Below are 23,357 nucleotides of genomic sequence, written 5' to 3'. Positions count from 1 at the left end.
TTACCCTCTAAAACGCCATGGTCACCTTCCTGCCTTGATAACTATGAGTACATAGGAGTATATGATGCTTTGGCATCAACGTTTGGGTCATCCCTCTTCTGTTGTTATGAGGAGACAGTTACCACAATTGTTTACTTCTTTTCCTTCTTCTTATGTTTTTCAGTGTGAATAATGTATTTTTGCTAAACATTGTCGAACATCTATCCTTATCGTGGTAATAGATTTATCGTACCTTTTTCTCTTGTTCATTCTGATGTTTGGGGCCTTCTCCCACTACTTCTTTGTCAGGATTTCGTTACTTTGTTTCGCTTGTTGATGACTATTCTAGGTCCACTTGGACTGTTTTGTTGAAACAAAAAAGTGATGTTTATGATGCTTTCAAGAATTTTTATCAATTATTAGTACTCAGTTTGGTACTCGAATTCAAATTGTTAAGTCTGATAAGGGGGGTGAGTACATGTATGGGGGGCTCCAGTAGTTCTTTACTGATAATGGCATCATCCATCAACTGGCATGTGTTGACACCCCTCAACAAAATGGGGTGGCTGAGAGAAAAAACCGCCACTTATTGGAAATCACCAGGAGTCTTTCTTTGGTATGCATGTGCCTAAGACTTTTTGGTCTGATGCACTACTTGCTTACTGCTGCCTTCCTTATTAACCGGATGCCATCTCCACTTCTTGGCTCCAAATCTCCCTTGGAACTTCTTTCTCCTCAATCCTCGGTCTTCTCCTTGCCTCCAAAAGTGTTTGGTTGTGTTGTTATGTTCATGTCAACAAATCAACCCGCACCAAGCTTGACCCCAAAGCCCTAAAGTGCATCTTCTTGGGCTACTCTGATTAACAAAAGGGTATAAACGCTATTACCCTCCTTCCCGAAGGCGACTTCTCTCGAAAGATGTGACCTTCTTTGAGTCTATTCCCTTTTTTTCTTCTCCTCAACATCCTATTCAGGGGGAAAGCATTACTAGAAGAGAACAGGATGCTGATGTCATTCCTTTTTTATCTCCCTTGCCTACCTCCACTTCCCCATTCCTATTTGATATTGAAAATATAAAGAAGTGGATGCTGTTGATGTTGATGCTAGTGGTGATGGTGATGGTGATGCTGCAGGGAAAAAGAGCACAAGGAAAAAAAGTTGATTGTGTTCAAAAAAGGTGAATGCTTGAAGGGAAAAGGAAAGAAGACCTGCCAAGAGCCCTCTTTGGATCCACATCCTCAGTCTCATCCTTCCCACTCAGGTAACACTTCTTCTCCTGTGTTAGATCTTCCCATTGCTATTAAAAAGGGGAAGAGAGCATGTACTAATCCCATAGCCCAGTCTCTCTCCTATGATTCTATATCTCCTACAAGTATTGCTTTCTCCACTGCCCTTACTTCTTCTTCCATTCCCAAAAATGTCACAGAGGCCTTATCCAATCCAAAATGGATGCAAGCAATGTCTGAGGAAATGATGGCTCTGGAGAAGAATAGTACTTGGACACTGGTTGATCATCATGCTTGCACCAACAACTCCATGAACCAGCAAAGAACAATCCCAAACAAACAGAGAGAAAGGCTGAGGGAGAGCTACTTACCAAGCACAAGCAAGAACCGGGAGGAGCTAAGCTTGGATAAGACTCCTCTCCTCTTCTTCTCCTTCTTCTTCTCCTCTTCTTCTTCTCATCTTCTGCTCCTTTCCCAGGGGGAGAATTCCAGTTAGGTGCAAATGGGTTTATACCATCAAATATAGATTGGATGGTACAGTGGAAAGATATAAAGCTCGGCTGGTTGCAAAAGGGTACAATCAAGTGTATGGCATTGACTACCAAGAGACTTTTGCCCCTGTAGCCAAGCATAACTCAATCAGGGTTCTTCTCTCAGTGGCAGCTAATAAAGATTGGCCATTGTACCAATTAGATGTAAAGAATGCATTTCTTCATTGAGACTTAGCAGAAGAAGTGTATATGCAGCCCCCACCTGGTTTTAAGTTTCCCTCAACCGGAAGGAAAGTGTCTCTTGAAGAAAGCTCTCTATGGCCTCAAGCAGTCTCCTAAGGCCTGATTTGAGAGATTTAGACAAACCATCCTAAAGAATAGGTATTACCAGAGTCAAGCTGACCACACTTAGTTAATCAGGAGAGGAAATGATACGGTCACAACTCTCATTGTTTAGGTTGATGACATTGTAGTAACTGGGAATGATGTTGCTGAGATAAACAGATCGAAGTCCCACCTGGATAAACAGTTTGAGATCAAAGACCTTGGACTCTTGAAATACTTCTTGGATATTGAAGTATCTAGATCAAGGAAAGGAATCAATATCTGCCCGAGGAAAATTGTCTTTGACCTTCTGAAAGAGACAAGAATGTTGGGGTGTAAACCAGCAACCTCCCCGATTGATCCGAATCATAAGCTTGGTGATGAATGTGGTTCTCCTCTCATAGATGCAGGCAAATATCAGAGATTAGTTGGGAAACTGATCTATCTGTCCTTGACTCGACCAGACATCACATTATGCAGTTGGAGTGGTGAGTCAGTTCATGCATGCTCCCAGGAGTGGACATCTGGATGTGTTTTATCGCATCATTAGGTAATTGAAATCCTCCCGAGGAAAGGGTCTTCTATTTGCCAGGCATGACCATTTGAAGATCGAAGGCTACACAAATGCTGATTGAGCTGGTTCAATCTCTGACAGGAGATCTACTTCCGGGTACTGCACTTTTTTGGGTGGTAATCCAGTTACCTGGAGGAGCAAGAAACAACCAGTTGTAGCTAGATCCAATGCGGAGGCAGAGTTTAGAGCCATGGCCCATGGAGTGTGTGAACTTATATGGCTGAAGAGACTACTTCAAGACTTGAGTTTTGACACTAAAGGACCAATGAGACTTTATTGTGATAACAAAGCTACTATAAGTATTGCCCACAATCCGGTTCAACATGATCGAACCAAACATATTGAGGTTGATCGACACTTCATCAAAGAGAAGTTGGATTCTGGTTGCATTTGTACTCCTTTTGTGAAGACAGGTGATCAAGTAGCAGATGCCAAGGGTCTCATTCCTGGTCTATTTAGTACCTTATTGTGCAAGCTGGGAATGTATGACATTTATTCTCCAGCTTGAGGGGGAGTGTTAGAGTTGTTAGAATATTTTGTATAAGGGTAGTTTTGTCACCGTCTTGTTATAAGACATGACTAAGTTGTATTTCTTCTTTCTTTTTTTATTTCTATTTACCTCCCTAGGGAGATCTGTGTAATTTATAGAAGTTAATTAATGAAGCTAATATGTGTGTTGAGAATCACTCAACACACATAATCGATTCTCTCAACCTCTCTTCTTCTTTCTCTCTTCTTTTCTCTCCTTTTTCTTCCTGTTGTGAACCTATTCTCTCTTACTAGAATTGATCCATCTTCAAGTTCCAACTTTAAGTATTATCCTAATGGTTCAGTTGAACGCCTCAAAGCCCGTTTGGTTGTTACGGGCTATACTCATACCTATTGCATCAACTATTTTGAGACCTTCACACTGCAGCTGAGCTGATGTGGCTTAAGTCTTTTGTTCAAGAGCTTGGGTTTCTAATCAGCAAGATTATGGAAATGTTTTGTGATAATCAAGCTGTTATTTATATAGCTAGTAATCCTATCTTCCATGAGAGGACCAAACATATTGAAGTGGACTGTCATTTTGTTTGGCAGTGATGAAAAAGTTGGTTTCTACTCAATGTGTCAGTTCTTGTATCAACTTGGAAACTTATTTACCAAAGCCTTGTTTCGAAATGTATCCCTCCAAGGGTGTTCCAAGTTGGGCATGAGTGATATCTATGCTTCAGCTTGAGGGGGAGCGTTAAGTTGGTGTTGATTCTGTAGGTGTATTATTGTAATGGTCTTTTAGTTTTCTGTCCTAAGTGTAAAGTACCCTTAAGTCTTTCTTAAGTTGTGGGCCCAAGGGCCTACTTGTAATTTATGCTTTTTATGTGAACAAGTGCCTAGCGCCCTTGGTAGGTTGTGGTGCGTAAAAGCCCATTGCTATTCAAGCCTCCTGATTCACATCTTCCCATCCCCTTTACCTATCCAAAAAAAAAAAAAAATTATGATTTTTATATTAATATATAAACTCCCCCCCCCCCCCCCCCAAAACCATGGTTTGAGTGTTCTGCCATTCTCTCAAACCGTGGGCAGTATTCTCTCATCCTCTCTCGTCTTCTCTTCTTCTTCTCTTCAAATTCTCTTCTCTCTTTCTTATGACCAGGTGCTGATTCAGGTTCTGTTATTGTTACAATATGTACCTTTGTTAGTATCTAAATAAGCTACAAATAGAAGCATGTTAAACTTAGGCACTTACTAATGCATGGATCCAAAGAAAAGATTGGCACTCAATTTAGCAAGTACAACAACTCTGCTCAAGATCCATACGTTCTCTCAAACAAAGCCATTTAAATGCTTCTCAAGAGTCCCAAGTCATCTAAACTTAAATTCCAAGCCAAGGAAAATTTGACAGACATGCCAACATGACATTAACACAACCAGGTATGATCCATTGCCATGCTTAAAATAGTGATGTTCAAGGAATATCACGAAAAGTAAGAAATACTGAAAGAATACAAAATTAGAAACACAAGCACATAGCATAAACAACAAATGTAGCCCTCAGACTAAACGAAAATAGAAGCTTCCATAACTGTGTACCATCAGTTTTTGAACTGTTCCAGACCGATAAACGATTTGGTGTGATAGGTAGCTTGATGCATGATATTTTGTGAAGAAATTCCTTACTAAATCACTGTATGAATCATCTGGAGACCATGGGATGGAACGGACAAGAACTGAAAATTGACTTGGGCTGGATGAAGATCGAGTAATATATTCCAACCTAATTTTAGCAATTCTCTTGTACTCCTAAAGAAGTGTAAAAGAAATAAAAATAAATATCTAGCATCATTCAAGCACTTAAAATACAAAACAGGAAAATTGCCACTTCAGGCCCAACTAGATAAGCTGATCCTGTCGCCCATGTAATTCTGCCATGTTACAGGATGATGTGGCGATTCCTACCACTACAGAAAATGCAATGTCTGAATTGGCCACATGTCAAATTCCAGACTCAAATTCAATCAATTCCCTCCCATCTATTTTCAGATGTCCATGTATTGGCACACACCCTCCCTTAGTCATATTATAGACCTGGAATTTCAAAGCTTTATTTTGCCACTGAGGTTAATTAATTCCAATTGGGCTGAAACTTTATAGGTGGGCAGGGGAACTTGGGTCTATCTGTCCACAAAATTTGGGCCCGCCCCATCCAACATGCCACGTGACAGAGTTTTGGGACTACTAGATCAGCTTCTTTCATCGGACCTACTAAATAAACTTGACCAAAAATATACAAAATAAAATTCAAGAACAAGCAGAGAGCATGCTTACAAAGTAAAGAAGAACGCAAGCTGAACAAGATATGATGTACAATGCAAGACAATGGGCCCAAAGCCTGAAACAGTAACATCAAAATAAGGAAAATTAAATTAAACATTTCAAGAACAAGTACACCCAAGCAAAATAAATATTATTCCAAGTGTAAAACTACAACATGCATACCAAAATATCAAAGATTATGAAAAATGGAAGGTGTGGCATGTATCCACATCATGGTTCAAGATCACGAAATATTTTGTTTTCAACCTTGCTCGAAACGAAACTGCATGCAATGTTTCAACCAACTGTCAAGTTTTGGTTGAAATTTTGTACCGTTTCATCATTTCGGTTTCATGCCGCCAAAATGGTACATTCATTTGATTTAAATACCACATCTCGGTCAAAATGGGTCGCTGTTTCGACTCGTTTCAACATTTTTCGATCAAAACCTACAAATTCAATTCAAACCCCTTGCTTCTGATTTTTTTTACCATTCCCTTGCAAATCTTGTTGGAACAACGCATTGGAGCTTCTACAACATATCTACAGAGAAGATTTGGTGCAGATTTGGTGCATTTGAGCTAGATTTCTTGAATATTCACAATTTAAGGTATACCATTTTTCCCTAGAGTTATTTTTTGCAACAAAAAAAAAAAAAACAAAGGGTAAATATGTATTGGTTAGGCTTAAATTTTTTATATGTTCAATATCATAGGCCAACATACAACTTCCTGGAGTCAGATAAGTGGTTAACTGAATGACTGTTCACTTACAAAGTTATAGTTGTAACCCTTGTCTTGTACATGTATGGTGTACTTGTAAGTTGTAACATTTTGATATATAATATTATTAAATGACTTTTCTCCATTTGTAAATTGCAATTGCATATTTTAGTTTTCATTTATCTTTGTATGTTATAATACTAACTTATGTGTAGAATAGCTAATATTTGAGAAATATACAGCCAAGGTATGAAACCAAACTAACATCTGTGTTTTTTAAAATCTAAAGATTCCATTGTGTTTAGGGATGCTTAATTAGGATCTCCATGAAGTTTCAGGCCAGAATATGGCCATTTGACTACCGAAATGGTCAAACGAAACCAACCTCTGAAATGTACAGAGTTTAGACCGAAATTCGGTGGTTTCTAGAAATATTTAAGTTTCGACCTGAACCTTGATCAACATTTTGAGCAGGTGGATGAAAATTATGAAATCAATCTGCCAAAATATGCTATGCATAATGGATGGCAACAAATGTTATTTGCACTAGATGGAAAATGGGCAGGTGAAGGAAGAATTTCATAACCAAGCAGTAGAGAATTCAACTGAGTAACAAAACCAGTCAAAGGAGGAGAAACCATGGTGAGAGTTTAAAATACATTATCCTTATATGGCTGGTTACAAGTTATAGCACAATAGGTTTTGATAGAGAGAGAACTAGACCAATTTGTGGTGGAATGTAGAGTTGGAAGTCAAAGATTGTAAGAGAACAAGAAGAGAGATGAGAGTAGACGGTTGAAGGAGAAGAAGAAGAGAAGACGAAAAGAGATGATGGTAGAATGTTATTAGAGAAATGATCTCTACCACACCTATATTACTTCATTAACATAATATATGGAATTGCGTACAACTCCCCAGTGAGGTGAAAAGTTAAAAAGGACAAATACAATGTAAGACAATAAGTAAATAAACTAGTTCCCAATGTATTCTTAATACATAACTCTAACACTCCCCCTCAAGCTGGAGAAAAACTGTCATATATTCCCAGCTTGCACAATAGGGTACTAAATTGATGATGCATGAGCCCCTTTGTGAAGATATCGGCCAACTGATCACAAGTCCTCACGAAAGGGGTGCATATGTAGCCAAAGTCAATCTTCTCTTTGATGAAGTGTCTATCCACCTCTATGTGCTTCGCCCAGTAATGTTGCACATGATTGTGAGCTATGCGATGTTATCACAATAGAGACGCATGGGTGCCTCAGTAACAAACCCCAACTCTTGGACTAGCCTTCTCAACCATAGAAGTTCACATACTCCATTAGTCATGACTCTAAATTCTGCCTCTGCACTTGATCCAGCTACAACCGGCTATTTTTTACTCCTCCATGTATCCAAGTTGCCACCTAAAAATGTACAATATCCATATGTAGATCATCTATCATAAACTAAACCAGCCCAATCAGCATCAGTGTAGCTTTCTATCCTCAAATGGTTATATACCTGGCACACGATAATCCTTTCCCTAGGGTGCAATTCTAGTATATGTGAAGGCGGTATACAACATCCCAGTGCCCAATCTTGGAGGCATGCATAAACTGGTTAATGTAGTCCTAGATAGGTAGGAGACCTACTAGGAGCCAGTTCAACCAGGATCTATTCTGAACAGGTCATCCGAATGGGTGAAACTTGAGTTTTAGGTCAAAATTAGAGTTAAAGTTAGGTTTAGGTTAGAGTTGTCTTATATAGTAATGATGGGCAGGTGTAGGGAAGTCTAATGGTATAGGTTTTATGATGTTTGAGTGAATGGAAGTAAGTTAGGTGAGTTGGGCAGCAAGATAAGGTTATTTGAGACAATTCCTAATGGAGGTAGGAGAAGGGGATTCTAGGGTTTAGAGATATGATTTGGTTACTAATTTCAGAATTATCAAGTCATAAAATCAACTACTTATTCTGAGCATGAAATCAGAATCGAGTATGGTTGAAGGTCTGAAACTGTGTTTTAATGGAGGTAGGGGCAGAATGGGAAATATGAGAATATATTCAAATCAGGCCACAGGAATTAGGTCAAATTTGAATCACTTCCCAAATTAGGGTTAATAGAGGTATGGTGAAAATCTGAGTTCAATCGGATGGCTGGTTTGGTAGATCTCAAAAATCACCTTGTATGTGACCTTCTAGAAGGAAGAAGAATAGTTGCAGAATTTCTTACTTGTTGCAGGTCTTCAATGGTAGCAGCTTTGAAGATGAACATTGGGGTCTCCTGATCTTCACAATGCAAGGAGATAAGTAGCAGCCCTCCCGATCTTCACGATGCAAGGAGTCGATTGGAGATCCACCAATCCCTTCAACCTTGATATTACTCACAAGGCACACTCACGATGGAGCAAAGGCAGCAACAAAGGCAGCAAGCATAAAGCTAATTTTTAATAATCAAATTCGTATTCAATGCTGGCCTCCCTTACAAACTTATATAGAAGACTCAAAAATAGACTTAGACACTAAAAAGGAATGGCCTAACCTTATCCCTAACCTAATAGGCAACTTAAACTGACTAGGAAACCCAAATAGACTCAAAATAGAGTCCTAATGACTTAAAACAACTTAAACTACTTAAAATAAAGAAGATTCCCTAGTAGCCAATAGGATCACTTCACTTAAATTAGACCAATTGAACCAATTGGATGCAACCAATTTAAACCGGTTCAATTAAAAACACAAAATAAAACTAAGTATTGGGCTAATCCCGTATGCAACCTATATACCCCTATTTCAAGCCCACTAAAGTGGCCTAATACATAGAAAACCCTTGGGAACAAAGGCCCAACATATATATATCCCAACCCTACACTTATTCCCAATGAAACAAGCCCTATTTGATGATGAATCTGCATCACTGGCTCACTACTCCCACTGCATAAGTGATGTCCGGGTGAGTCAAAGACCGGTAAATAAGCTACCCCAATAGTCTCTAGTATTTTCCTCCATCAACAAGGGAAGGACCACAGTCTCCCGACCACAGCCTTCTCCTAGCAGGTGATTCTGCTCAATAGGAGAACTAACAGGTTTGCAACCCAACATCCATGTTTCTTTCAATAGGTCCAGCACAAACTTTCTTTGACATATACTTATTCCTTTCTTGGACCTTGATACCTCAATTCCCAAGAAATACTTCAAGGGTCCCAGATTTTGATTTCAAACTATAGGACCAAATAGGTCTTTAGCCAAGCTATCTCAGCCCTATCATCTCCAATCACTACAATGTCATCAACATAGACAATTAGGGTTGTAATGGTGTCATTACCTCGCCTAGTAAATTAGGTGTGGTCAGTTTGACTCTGGGAATACCCATTCTTCATAATAGCATGCCTAAACTGCTCAAACCATGCCATTGTGGACTGTTTGAGACTGTATAGTACCTTCTTGAGAAGACTTTCCCTTCAGTTGAAGGGAGCTTAAAGCCGGGTGGAGTTTGCATGTACATTTTCTCTTCCAAGTCACCATGGAGGAAGGCATTCTTCACATCTAACTGATATAATGGCCAATGGGAGCTGCATTCATATGTCAAGCTAGATTCTGCTGCAACTTAGTTTTTCCCCATTTTGTTCAAGTTGGGCATTGATACCTTATATACGCCAACTTGAGGGGGAGTGTTAGCATTATTAGGAGTTCTTTTTTCTTTAGTTCAAGCTGGATCTTCTTTCTTTACTTATTTGTATAATCCAACTTGAGGGGGAGTGTTGGAATATGTAATCCAGAATACCGTGCGTTAGAAAGAGAGAATGAGAGAATGGAAAAACCCCTCTAGACTGAAATAGGTGTGGGACTAAAACCCACATAGCCGACTGTAGACATAATTACCCCTAACTAACTGTCTCTATAAGAGCAGTGACTTAAACCTAATAACATAGGAATTAATCTACCCCAAAACGACCAGAATACCCCCACGGTATTCTGGATTACAAATTCCAACACTCCCCCTCAAGTTGGCGTATACAAGGTACTAATGCCCAACTTGAACAAAATGGGAAAAAACTAAGTTGCAGCAGAATCCAACTTGACATATGAATGCATCTCCCAAATAAACCTTCAAGAATTTGAAATAATTGATCTCCAAAACCTAGGCAGCCTTGATCAGCAAACTTTCACCAATCTTCAACAGCTGTCCAGTGATGAATCTCTGACTAATAATCTTAAAGATAAGCAACTAGGGCAGCAAGCAGCGGAAACAAATAAATCAGGCAGTAGAACCTCATATAGGCAAGCAATAACCAAACATCTTCAATACTTTAATACTTCAATCTCCCCCTTACGGCAAACTCAACCCAATAACACAGGAGATACCCAATGGCAATGGTGGAAACTATGATCTTCTACGTTTTGCATCAAGTGTTCCTACAAGTTCTGCTTCTACAATGTCTGCAGGTATAGTGTACATAATCTCCCCTTCACATGTAGTAGTACACATAGACATAACAGAGATGATGAATGAGATAGTGCAAAAGGATAATATTTCATAATATTTCAAGAGGTGCTAAGGGTAATGGAAAAGGAAGAAATGGCAAATTAGAGAATACCATTACCGTCCAAAGTGGTTATGGGTATATGCCAAAGGTATGTTTTGGGAGGTGGTGAAGTGAAAAGAGCAGTGGGATAATGAATTACGGAGTAAAACAATTCAACGTATAAATTTTCAATCATCTTCAAAAGATCAAACAAACACTTTTAATGGAAACTCCTGCAGGGGAGAAACTCCTAACTCCAATATTCAAATCTGATAAGTATACAAATCTGATTTGAAGTAAAGAAAAGCTCCAATCTTCAAGGTTTGATCAATCTTCAAACAAGGAAGAACAAGTGTGCAAAAACTCCAATATATAAACTCCCACATCGAAATAGGACTGACGAAGATATCTGGACAGCAATTGATGTAAGAAGCTTAAACAAAAAACTTGGATCAGATCTAAATTAGTGAACAATGTTAGGATCAAGCTCCAAAGTAAGCCGGATATGAACCAGAAAAGCTTCACATAACTAAATAGGTTCGTAATTGCAACCAATAACCTAGGAACACACTGTTGTAATCCCAAATAAGTTGATCTCCAGGGTAGTAGATTCGAGTCTTCAATAATGAAAGAAATTCGATCTCCAATAGTAGGATACTCAGTCTCAATAATAGGGCAGCAGTAGTCCACATAAAGGTAGCAGTAACATGTCAACCAGTCATGCTTATAGAAGTTAATCAATAGAACCAGCAAGGTATGTAGTAAAGCTCAATAGAACCAGCAAATTTAAGATAAATAATCTGACAGATCCATAGGTAGTTGAAGCAGCCAGCCACATAGGAACCAATAAAAAATAGGTTGATAATTGAAGAAATCGAGCCATAAGTGTGAACCTGAGTTTTTTTTCAAAAAAAACTCCAAGAATGATGCTGGAATTTGGGTTGAATACTCCTCTGATATGTATAAGACTCTCCTCAAAAAATTAGCTTGATAGGACAACCCTAACCTCGATTTTTTGAGTTTTAGAAAACTCTAAAATTGAGATCGATTTAGGGAAAGGGGACATCAACTGCTGATGTAGACTTGCAATAGATGCGGATTAGTACTGCTTGAATGGGACCTCCAATGCGAACAATCAATCTCCAGTAAGAGTGAGACTTGATCTACAAAGGGGAGAGCCTCCAAAAAATCGCAGAAGAAGAACAGGGCAGCATTACAGCACTACAGCAGCAAAAAACCTTCTTCAAGCCATGAATTGATGTAGGAGAGTTCTCTTTAATGTTAGAACCACCTCCAAAGCACTTCAGCAGCAACAAACATCCCCATCACAAATCGATTTTTATCAGGGTTTTGGAAAACCCTGAAAAGCTAAGATCGATTGGGGTAGGGTCTTCAAAATAGCTTGGATAGGTGCAATATTGAGGTCGATTAGTCCTTGAAGTAGGAGTAATCAACCCTCCAAAAATCAGCAAAAGCTGAAACTTGTAACCCTAATTTCGATTGGAGTTGGGGTTTTAGCAGGTTAAGAAAGTTTTGTTGTAGAAACAAATCCAGCCATCAGAAAGGGTCCAAATTTAGGTCAAGTAGAGTTTGTAGTAGTAGGGAATCATCCCCAAAAAATCAGTTGCATTTGAAAAGGGAAACCCTAAATCGATTGGAGTCGAGGTTTTGAAAAAAACCCTGACAAGTTGAGATCGATTAGGGTACTATAGGCTGGAATGGATAATGAAAGACGGAGAAAAAGAAAAAAAAAGTAAGTAGGACATTGGAATAGGGTAGTAAGGTGCTGGAAAAGATAGCAAAAGGGGAGCTCCAATGGTGGAAGGTCAGCCTTCTATGATGATAAGGTTCTGATCTCCAAAGAATTCTGGGAAACTCCAAATTGCAGAGATGGTTCCAGCAGTTTTTAATAGAAAAAAAAATAGATATAATGGAGGAGGGCAGCAACTAAATCATTGGATATTGTATTTACCTCATTAGTACTGCCCCCTTACAAGGATGAGAAGGGGAAAAAAAAAACAGAAGAAGGAGAAGCCGAGAAAGAGAAAAGAAGGGAGAAATCGATTGAAGAGATGGAGTAGGGTTTTTTCTCTTTTTCTAACCTAGATCAGACCTGCTCTGATACCATGTTGGCAGAATCGTGGGTTAGAAAGAGAGAATGAGAGAATGGAATGACTTATTTTCATTGATAGGTAAGCCCCTCTATTTATAATAGAGAGGAAAATACGAAGGGACTGAAATAGGCGATGTGGGACTAAAACCCACATAGCCGACTATAGACATAATTACCCCTAACTAACTGTCTTTATAAGAGCAGTGACTTGAACCTAATAACATAGGAATTAAACTATCCCAAAATGACCAGAATACCCCCACGACATTCTGGATTACATATTCCAACACAATCTCTATTGGCCGCCACTGATAAGATAACCCTAATAGAATTTTATGCTTAGCCACAGGAGCAAATGTCTCCTAATAGTCAATCTCATACACTTGATTGTATCCTTTGGCCACCAACCTTGCCTTGTACCTCTCGACCGCACCATCTGACTGGCACATGATTGTGTAAACTCACATGCATCCAACTGAAACTCTCCCCCTAGGAAGATCTACCAATTTCCAATTACAGTTCTTCTCAAGAGCCATCACTTCCTTAGACATGGCTTGCTTCTACTTTGGATCAGACATAGCCTCGGTGACATTATTGGGAATGGAAACAGAAGAGAGGGCAACAGTAAAAGCAACAGTTGTAGGAGAGAGACAGAGCATCATAGAAAATAAATTGGGCTGTAGGATTAGTGCAAACTCTCTTTCCCTTTCTAATAGCAATAAGAAGGTCTACATCAAAAGGAAGAAAAGGTATGTCACTTGACTGAGGAGGATGTATCTCAGGATGTGGTTCCAAAGAGGACTCTTGGCAGGTCTTCTTTTTCTTTTTTTCTTTATTTTGTACACAATCAGCTCCTTATTACCAAGACCACCACCTGAATGATCATCGATATCAATATCAACCACAACTACATCTACTTCTTTATGTTTTCCAATGTCAAGCATAAAAGTAGAAATAAGGTAGGGGAAAAAGAAAGGGAATATCATCAATAGGCTTCTCACTCCCACTATTCTCCCCCTCAAGAGGATGTTGATGAGGGCACAGATTCAAGGAAGACGACATCTTTGGAGAGGAGACGTCGATGGGAGGAAGGATGGTAGCACTCATAGCCTTTGACAGTAGAGGAATACCCAAGAAAGATTGAGAGCCTTTAGGTCAAGTTTAGTCCGAGAGGATTTGTTAACATGAACATAACAAGCATACCCAAAGATCTTGGGAGGAAGAGAGAAAGCAGAAACATGAGGAGACAAAGTTTCAAAAGGAGTTTTGGAACCAAGGAGTTTAAGTAGCCATATGGTTGATTAAAAGCGTAGCAGTAAGAAGAGCATCGACCAAATGCCAAATAAAGACTCCTAGTAACCTCTAATAAATGGCAATTTTTCCTCTCAGCTAACTCATTTGGTTAGGGTGTGTCAACAAAAGCTAGCTAATGGATAATGCCATTATTAGTAAATAAGTTTTGGAGGCCACCATACTCCCCCCCCCCCCCCCCTCTTTAACGAAAAGAACAATTTTGATTTTAGTTTCAAACTGAGTAAGGACCATTTGATAAACATTTTTGAATGCATCAGAGACATCACTCCTATGTTTCATCAGAATAGTCCAAGTAGTGCGGGAATAATCATCAACAAATGAAATAAAGTAGCGAAAGCCAAATAAAGAGGTAGTAGGAGAGGGTCCTCAGACATCAGTATGCACAATATGAAAAGGAACAATAGATCTATTACCATGATATGGATAAGATGCACGACTATTGTTTGGTAAACATACATGGTTCACATTGAAAGACATGGGAAGAAGAAAAAGAAGAAAATAAATGAGGTAGCAGTTTTCTCATAACAACAAAAGAGGGATGGCTAATGCGTTGATGCCAAAGCATCATAGAATCCACAGACTATTATCACTACGTCCACATACAGAAGACTGAGTTGTAGGGAAAAAAGGTGGTCGAGGTTCAAGAAGGTAGAGCCCTCTCTCCTCACGTCGACTGCCAATAATCCTTTTTGTCACGAAATCCTAAAAAAGACAATGAGAAGGGAATACAAAAACACAACAATTCAAGGATTTAGTTAAATGACTCACAAATAAAAGATTAGTGGCAAAGTTAGGGACATAAAGAACAGAGTCAAGGGAAATGGAAGAAGTCACAAGAATACTGCCCTTACCAGAAATGGAGGAAAGGGAGCCATCAGCCACCCTGACCTTAATCCTACTAGAACAAATAGAGTAGGAATCATAATAGTGGGACGTATAGTTTTTTATGTAACATATTCTGTTCAGATGAGGGGGGGAACAACTGTCATATGGATTGATCGCCCCACACGGTAACCTCAATGGTCGTCTTCTCCTGGTAGGAGTTTGACTTCTAGCAAAAGTTATAAGTTATAGACTACCCTACACCGTATGGAGTGGGATATTTTCTCGCTATGTGTCATGTGGTCAATGGCACTAGGGTCAATGACCCAAGATGGGGCTATGGTAGGAGCAGATGTGGAGACCTACAAAGCAGAAGCTGAGGAATCTAGCACTTCAGGTGTAGAAGGTGAGCTACCCAGTTGTAACATGACCCTGCGGAATGCTACAATATCCTCCCTGGTGAGGGAGCTGGAATCAGCCTGTATGCTAGATGGGTACTCCGTAATATTAGCCTCAGTCATCACAGAATGTGCTCTAGCTCCCCCTCTACGGCCACCATGCATACCAGTGGATCCACCACGTGTACCAGGTGGACTGGCATGAAGTACCCAACACCTCTCTCTAGTGTGCCCAGGTTTCCCACAATGGTTACATCTGGGCATATCTCTGTCATCTCCACGGAGTAGCCCTTGGCCTCTGCCACCACCATGCCAATCTTTGTAGAAGCTAGAAGAAAGAGCAAACAACTCAAGGGAGGAAGCAGGTTCCATGGCTACCCTCGAGTCTCCTTACTTTGCAAGTAACTATTCACCTCATCTAGGGATGGATGAGACAGGCCCAAGATTTAAATCTGGATGGGCTCATACTCCCAGTTCAAGCCACCAAGAAGAATAAGAATGCTTTCTTTCTCAAGGGTCCGGTAAACCTTAGCTTCATCTTTCGGGTTGGATAGTTAGAGGTCCCTTTAATGACCATACTCCTCCCAGAGACCAATGGCAGTATTATAAAACTCAAAAATAGGCTTATCTCCTTGCTTCATTGTAATGATCTTCTGGAAAAGTTGATAAACCTTACCTGAGTCACCCACTTGGTCAAAAGTTTAGGAAACACTATCCCAGATATCCTTGGCAGTTTCCTTCCTCATAAATCTCCTCCCAATCTTAGGCTTCATAGAGAAGATTAGCCAAATCACAACAGTAGAGTTCTTAGTCTCCTAATTTGGATACATTGGGTAATTTGGATTGGGGGCTTGTATGGTGCATGTAACATACCCTAGTTTTCCCCAACTGCGTAGGGAAAGCTTCACAGAATATTCCCACTCCAAGTAGTTGATATTGCCCAACTTCACAATGGAAATCTGGATATTTGGGTTCTCAAAAACCATCTGAGTAGGAGGATCACTACTCGAAACAACCTCTGTCTATCCACTGATCACAGACATGATGAAGAAACACACTTACAAAGTAGGGGTAACACCCAAAGTCAAATGGGGAGTATATTCTCAACCTAAAAAGTCTTTCCCAACACTCGAAAACAAGGTCTAGCAAGCAAACAAGGCATACAACTCAACGAAATTCAACGCAACTACATTCTTTAAGATATAACTCCATCACACAACAACTTGAAGGGCTCAAATGGCTTACCTCACCAGCACAAAGCAGCTGGAAGCATCACATACCCACATTGTAGGCAAACCAGGAAAAAACAGGGCTGGCGGTACCATATTTTCCAAGAAAAAGATGAGTTGTGAAGCAACAACTCTTAAGATCACGGAATGAGACCATAGAGGGAATGAAACACCCTAGGGTGATCCAAAAGAACCCAACTCCAGCTCCAATACTAGCCGGATGAGATGGAGAGAGAGAGAAAATAAAAACACCAAAAAGGTGGCGGTAACCTTGACTTGGCTGGTTTTGCTTTATTTGAGCTCCAAAGTGCCTATTCCTTCAAATGAGATCTTCCTTTGGTGTCTCCATGGTCTTAGTCCATGCTCCTTGAAAGATTTCTTCAAACATTTCAGATAATAGTCCCTTCCTTGGAACCCCCTTGTAATCTAAGGTTCCAAAGAGAGGAAAAAAAGAGGACAAGAAAGCAACACGACTCTCAAACCAACAAAGTAAGCTTTGATACCAAGTTGGAAGTCAAAGATTGTAAGAGAACAAGAAGAGAGATGAGAGTAGAAGGTTGAAGGAGAAGATGAGAGATGATGGTAAAATATGTTGTATGTTAAAGAAATGATCTCTACCACACCTATATTACTTCACTAACATAATATATGGAATTATATACAACTCCCTAGGGAGGTGAAAAGTAAAAAAGGACAAATACAATGCAAGACAGTAAGTAAATAAACTAGTTCCCAAAGTACTCTTAATACATAACTCTAACATACAGAAGTTGGAAATGGCGTAAGGATCGATTCAAGAGAGGAAAGCAGAAGGTAGGAGATGAGAAGAGTAGAAGAGAAGATGAGGAGGGAAGAGAGGAGAACAAGAGAGAAGAAGATGTGCAGCCAAAAGATAGGGAGAAAAGATTCCTCTCCCCTATTTGATTTACTAACATGAAGTAAGAATTACATACACCTCCTTAGGGAGGTAAAAGGTGATAAAGTAAAATTACAACACAAGACAATAAGATACTAAGCTAGTGCCCAAACTACCCTTATTACATAAACTCTAACAGCAGACCCTGGTTTGAGGGATCAATTAACTCCTATATATAGTAATAAGGTTGCAAAAAGCATTCCATCAAATGAGCTTCCAATTTGTGCAAAAACTGGTGAAGGTTAGAACTGATTCTGATCTACCCCTCCCAAGGCCACATGTGGTGGGACTTGCACAAGCTAGCAGCTTTCAGCTTTTGTGTGTGTGTGTGTGTGTGTGTGCGAAATTCAGAAAGTGCTTAGTTTGCATAAGAATCACACAGGTGTATAATGTCAATACATATACCAACAAGTGCTATCTTTAACTATTTACTAGGACCCAACCAATCTTGGCTAGGTGGTTCATAAGGTGGATCATTATGGTAGAGTTCCAGTGCCCCCATGGCTGGTTCCACTAAGTGGATCACTATGAGTCATTACAGTCATCATTTGTATGGCAACACTAGACCCTGCATAAGAATCACACAGGTGTATAATGTCAATACGTATGCCTACAAGTGCTATCTTTAACTATTTACTAGGACCCAACCAATCTTGGCTAGGTGGTTCATAAGGTGGATCATTATGGTAGAGTTCCAGTGCCCCCATGGCTGGTTCCACTAGGTGGATCACTATGAGTCATTACAGTCATCATTTGTATGGCAACACTAGACCCTCCTGTCCCCCTCTCTTCCTCTCCCCCCCCCCCCCAAACACTCTCTCTCTCTCTCTAGAATCCATCATTTATGGAACATAGTCTTTTTCTTAAGTGGTTTCTGAATAAAAAAACACATTTCAACGATCCCAAGGAAAACTAAAATAATAATATTTGGAAGTATGCCCATTTCAGTATGAATTAAAACAACATATTGACAGCAGGCTGTATGAGTTGTTTGAGGAAGGATATATTCTGCATTTCTGTCAAATGTTCCCATGGAGATTCATTCTCTGCCAGCCATTCAAAAACATGCTAGATCATGGCATACTGCAAACCAAGCCACAAAGGGTCAACCCGGACTTCTCATATAGCAGTCTTCATATAAAGGCATCGAGGATGAGAAGTATGTGTTCCATCTTGAAAAATGAAAGCATTTTAAAGTAAAATATGAGGACAACAAGCTTGAATGAAAATTAGAACTCTTAGGAAACAGCTGCAGCTTGATGATCAATCAATTGTAGTAACTCTTAGCATACCATCGTGATCCTTCCTCAACATTCGCAATGGTAAATACATCCAGAGACTCCGAAGGAATGTTCTTATGATGCATCTCTTTCCCATGATAATTTAATGGAAGAACTAGTAGCACGCAAATGACTGTAGCAATGGAGAATATTCGAATACTGCAGAAAATTAATAATAGCCATGTCAGTAACATTCATAACAGTAAAGATACAAGCAGATATTAAGAGAACATCATACTGCAAAAAACCAATCTGCCATTGTGTACAATAATCCACTCAAAATAATAAATCTCCTCCATAAGGTCTAATAGTCAGGCTTACAGAATTCTAAAGAAACACTTTCTGAGTTCTGACACACATACGTTGTGCTTAAATAATGGGAAGAGTCAATTCAGACAATTTGAAATTGTAAAAAAGAAAAATTACGATTTTGTATTATGGGAGTTGGAAAAATCAACAAAACAAAGTACCTATTAAAGGTGGAATGGAATCGGGGCTGGGTTAACCAGGTATGTTATCCTCTATTCCATCATCAGCCACAACTTGCTTTCCACTATCTACAGCACTCTGTTAACTTGCATAATCAATTTTTTGTTCCCCCTACCATTTCCTCTTCACTTAAATTCAAAGTAAACCTCAAGTTCATATTAGAGAATGATATGCTTAGACCTGACCCATCTACCCCTAGAATCCTCACTTACCCCCACTCACTAGAGAGCATCTTATTCCCAAAGTTTCAATCAGAAAGTAGTTTGAATCATTGATCAGAAGATGAGTTATTTCTTAATTGTTGTGATTCATATCCCAGAAAATGTTTGGGTCTCCCAAATCAAAAGGCCAATCAAATATCTCCTGACTTGAAATGGAAAGACTTCCATGTTGCATTTAACACCAAACAGTTAAAATGTTAATCCCTTAGTCTCACTAAATGAGAAATATAACAAGTTTTGCATCCAACAAGCACCTACATCAGAACCCTTCAAACCCAGTCACTGAGAAAACCCTAATGGTCTCATTCAAATACAGAACTTGTTATTCAGAAGAAGAATTATTCAAAAATTATTGACGACTGATTGAAAATTTTCCATTGCCAATGTTATCAGTATCTTAATAAGAGATAAAATCACAGGATGACGAAAAGTGAAAACCATCTCTGTACACCTAAAATAGGTTTCGCCAATAGTTTGCTCTTACTTTATGGAGAAACGGAAACAGAATGATCCTTATGAGTCAGTCAGATATATGATAACAAAACTGCACAACTTTTCAGTGTTTGGACAGCTTAATTAGTTCCTTCAAATGGAACCTCAAGTGACACAACCAGTAAGAGGTGAAACATATATTGATCAAATAAACAAATATATCTAAAAAATATTTACATTGACCTTCAACCGTCTACAATATTCAGGAAGGTGAGACTTCAATCACCTGAAAACAAATATCCTCAAGAAGACCACAGCATCTAACCCTGCACTTGTCAAGATCTCTTCTTCAGATGTTTGCCATGCCTTAACAATCCAACTAGGGGAAGGTACAAATCTCTCAAAGAGGAAAGAACCCCTTTGTTTAAATTTCTCTTGAGCAAGCCTCCGGCCAAAGTAGACACTCACGTTGCCTGGTTGTTTTCTTAAAACGGAATATAGTGACCAAAGCAGCACACACACGCCTATATTGATGCCGGCAGAAGTTAAAAGAGCAGAGAGATTCATCTCTGTCTACTAGAAATGAAAAACTTTAGGTATCATTATGCCAAGGAAAAACCATGCAATCTTCTAGGTTTTCTCCTTGTGCCTGGGCAAGTCTGAAAGGGCCACTGCAGCAGAAGAAAAGCAGTATCATGGAAAGTTTATAAGCTTGCATGCAAATATTGACAAAATACTAGAACTTCAGAAAAAAAAAAAAAAAAAATTTGGGGTGCCAAAAGCTTTTGAAAATTTGATTCAATGTGTTCAAGTTTTTTTTTTTTTTTGGTAAACGTTCAAGTTATGTTGTATTGGTATGTAACTATAAGTCACCAAACACGAAACAGAAAGGGAGTGTTGCAACAGAGAAACCATGATGAAGAAAATTTACAAATTTGCAATGAAAATAATATGAGGGATGAACAGGTCTAGTGAAAATTATTAGACAAATTGTATACCTTATAGGTTGGACCAGAACCCTCTAACACTTAATTAAAAAAATAAAGTTAATATTGCATTTCCAAACTCTAACAAAGAGGGACAGGTGGAACCAACTCATACTGACAAGTAAATTTCATTCACTCAGCACCAGCCAGACCATATGGGAAATTACCCCTCCCAAACATGATAATGAAGTGAGGTAAGTCATGTGATCTCATTTCATCAATTCTCCCTTTCACTCCCACCCTATCTCCATTCAAATAAATAATCAAGAAAGAAAGAAGTTAATCAAATTCGTTTTGCAAGACTTTCAAACTCCTAATGACATCTTGTGTCCAGGCAGATCATTCACTACGTAAGAAAAGAAACAGCCAATTGATTTATGTACCAAGCAAACTTTGACAAATTACTGAAAAAGAAATACTAAAACTCTTAAAATCTGTTTATCGTGAGCACAATTGCAGTTATAGATCATAAGAACTATTACAAAAATTTCTCACTATAGCTTAATCGAAACCTCCAATTAATAAATTTACTCAACAAAGCACAACCATTGCGTCAACCACTAGTTATCATCAATATATGTAGAGGTCATGATTAAAGTGCTTCTCCACCATGTTAATGATTATAATACTAATGGTGATGAGATGCAAAGAACGCCGGTGAACTAACTAAACTAAAGAAACCGATAGTGATGGTGCGAAATTATTGAAAAACTGGATCAACAAAAGGGAAACAAACTTCGAAATTGACAGAGAAGAGATCTAATGAGAGATCATAGAAACAAGCTCAATATCAAATTCAAATTAATTTTAAATACATAATACGAAGTGATCCAAAGCAACGTTACCTTCACGACTTAGATAATGGGAATGAAGAACTCAACAGAGAAGAAACAGAGGAATGAGAAACTTAAAGCGAAATCACAGCCCGAAGAAAGCGAAGCAGGTCTTCAAAGACAAGTTATGGATGACCAAAAAACCATTAAATATCAAAATCCGCCATATTCACACTCACCTCGACTTCACAGAAACAATCATCGTTAAGAAATGCACAAAGGAAGACATAGAACCCTAATAAAAGATGAAAAGGAAGGAAATCTCCTTCAAAAGTTACACGCAAACGCAATCGAGAACCATCGAGAAAACACAGAATGTAGGCGCGAGAGCTCACTTGTCACACTTTCATTGGCTGGACGGTTCCACCCACAAAGCCAATTACACGTGGACGATGAAGTGGTTGCCAACTCGACTTTCCAAATCAGAGATGGTTCAACGGCCTCCAACGGCTCTCTAGTCTCAACTCTCAAGGAATGAACTGTCGTTTTACGGTCCCAATTCCCTACTAGTAGGTTCAGGAGTGAGGAGATACGACAGAGTAACCTTACCAAGTTTAGCAAGAAAAAATGATCCCATACCTCGCGATTCACCATATTAAATTGTGCTGAGACCTCTAAAACCATGGATCAGACGATTCAAGTTGGACCTATGGGTACGCTTCACTTAAGATTTCTTGTTATTTCATCGTCTGATTACTTGTAAGCTTTCTTATCTTAATAATAGAGAGTTCTTGTACAGTAATCCTACTTCTACATCACGTGCAAAGCACGTGGACGGTGAAGGTGTGGAAAGCGCCATGGCGCCACATGCAGAACACTCGGACGACGGCGCCGGGGCAGAATGATTTTCACGTGAAGAATCCCATAATACTAGCCGGCCTCAGCTTCTAGCGTACGCCATGTTTCACAACCGTTGGATAAGAATCGATGTTTTTTGTATGGAGCAACATTACAGCAAGGGATAGACCGCTTAGGTAGCGGTCAATAGGTCGGATCTAGCGGGTATCCAAAACTACCGGTGTCAATCGGTCAGGCAGTGTCGGTCCCAGTCGGGCCTAATCGGGCTTGACCATTTTGAAGCCCTACACCATTGCCTGACCACTTATCTAATCGGATTTACATTGGACGGGCATGGTATGGTTTATATTCAATCAGTCGGTCGGGCTTAGGCTTTAATCGGACTTTAACCGAATCATTTGTTTGGAAACGAATTGTGACTAAAAACATGTTTATGTGACAAATCCTCTGATCCTCAACCATTTGGCCGAAGGTAAGGTTCAATTAACATATCTTTTTTTCTCTTTTTATATTAAAAGAATGTCTTAACATTGCCTATCTTTAGTTTATGGGCATTGTGAGAAAATGAGAATTTCATATAGTGATTAAAGGGTCGGGCTAGCTAGATTGGGCTTAGGCGGGCCTATATTCGGTCAGGCCGGTCGGATGACCATTGGGTTAAACCCTTGCACCAGGTACGAATGATTATAAACGGGCTGGGCTTGAACCCAATACATTTATTAATCAAGCCTAGCCAGTTCGGACTTTAAACGGCCAGGCTCAATCGGGCCTAAAATTGACACCCCTACCCAATACGAACAATTATGGTCGTATGGGTTCATTTCGGGAAAGGTTACAAATTGCAACTTGGTTTAGGTTGGGCCTAAACCTACCCAATTATCAATCTTGGCCAACCCTGAGGTAAGGGTGTTA

At 39.3% G+C, this 23,357-nt stretch overlaps 1 protein-coding gene across 4 annotated transcripts in view; it reads right to left on the bottom strand.

Moving 5' to 3' along the window:
* Positions 1 to 21,896, bottom strand: part of LOC122662346 (CSC1-like protein RXW8) — a 73,532-nt gene extending 51,636 nt beyond the window's left edge. For all 4 annotated transcript variants that reach the window (XM_043857955.1, XM_043857956.1, XM_043857958.1 and 1 more), the window contains exons 1-5: positions 21,685 to 21,896; positions 20,115 to 20,502; positions 18,699 to 18,845; positions 5,400 to 5,463; positions 4,665 to 4,874 (exon numbers count right to left, since the gene is read on the bottom strand). In XM_043857955.1, the coding sequence (XP_043713890.1) occupies positions 4,665 to 4,874; positions 5,400 to 5,463; positions 18,699 to 18,845; positions 20,115 to 20,395 (702 nt within the window). In that variant the 5' untranslated portion in view covers positions 20,396 to 20,502; positions 21,685 to 21,896. The remainder of the gene's footprint in view (positions 1 to 4,664; positions 4,875 to 5,399; positions 5,464 to 18,698; positions 18,846 to 20,114; positions 20,503 to 21,684) is intronic.
* Positions 21,897 to 23,357: the final 1,461 nt, after the last annotated feature.

Source organism: Telopea speciosissima, chromosome 5 (genome assembly GCF_018873765.1).
Source record: "Telopea speciosissima isolate NSW1024214 ecotype Mountain lineage chromosome 5, Tspe_v1, whole genome shotgun sequence".
Lineage (NCBI taxonomy): Eukaryota > Viridiplantae > Streptophyta > Magnoliopsida > Proteales > Proteaceae > Telopea > Telopea speciosissima.
Note: the sequence above shows the minus strand (reverse complement) of the source record. Positions and strands in the feature narration are given on the sequence as shown.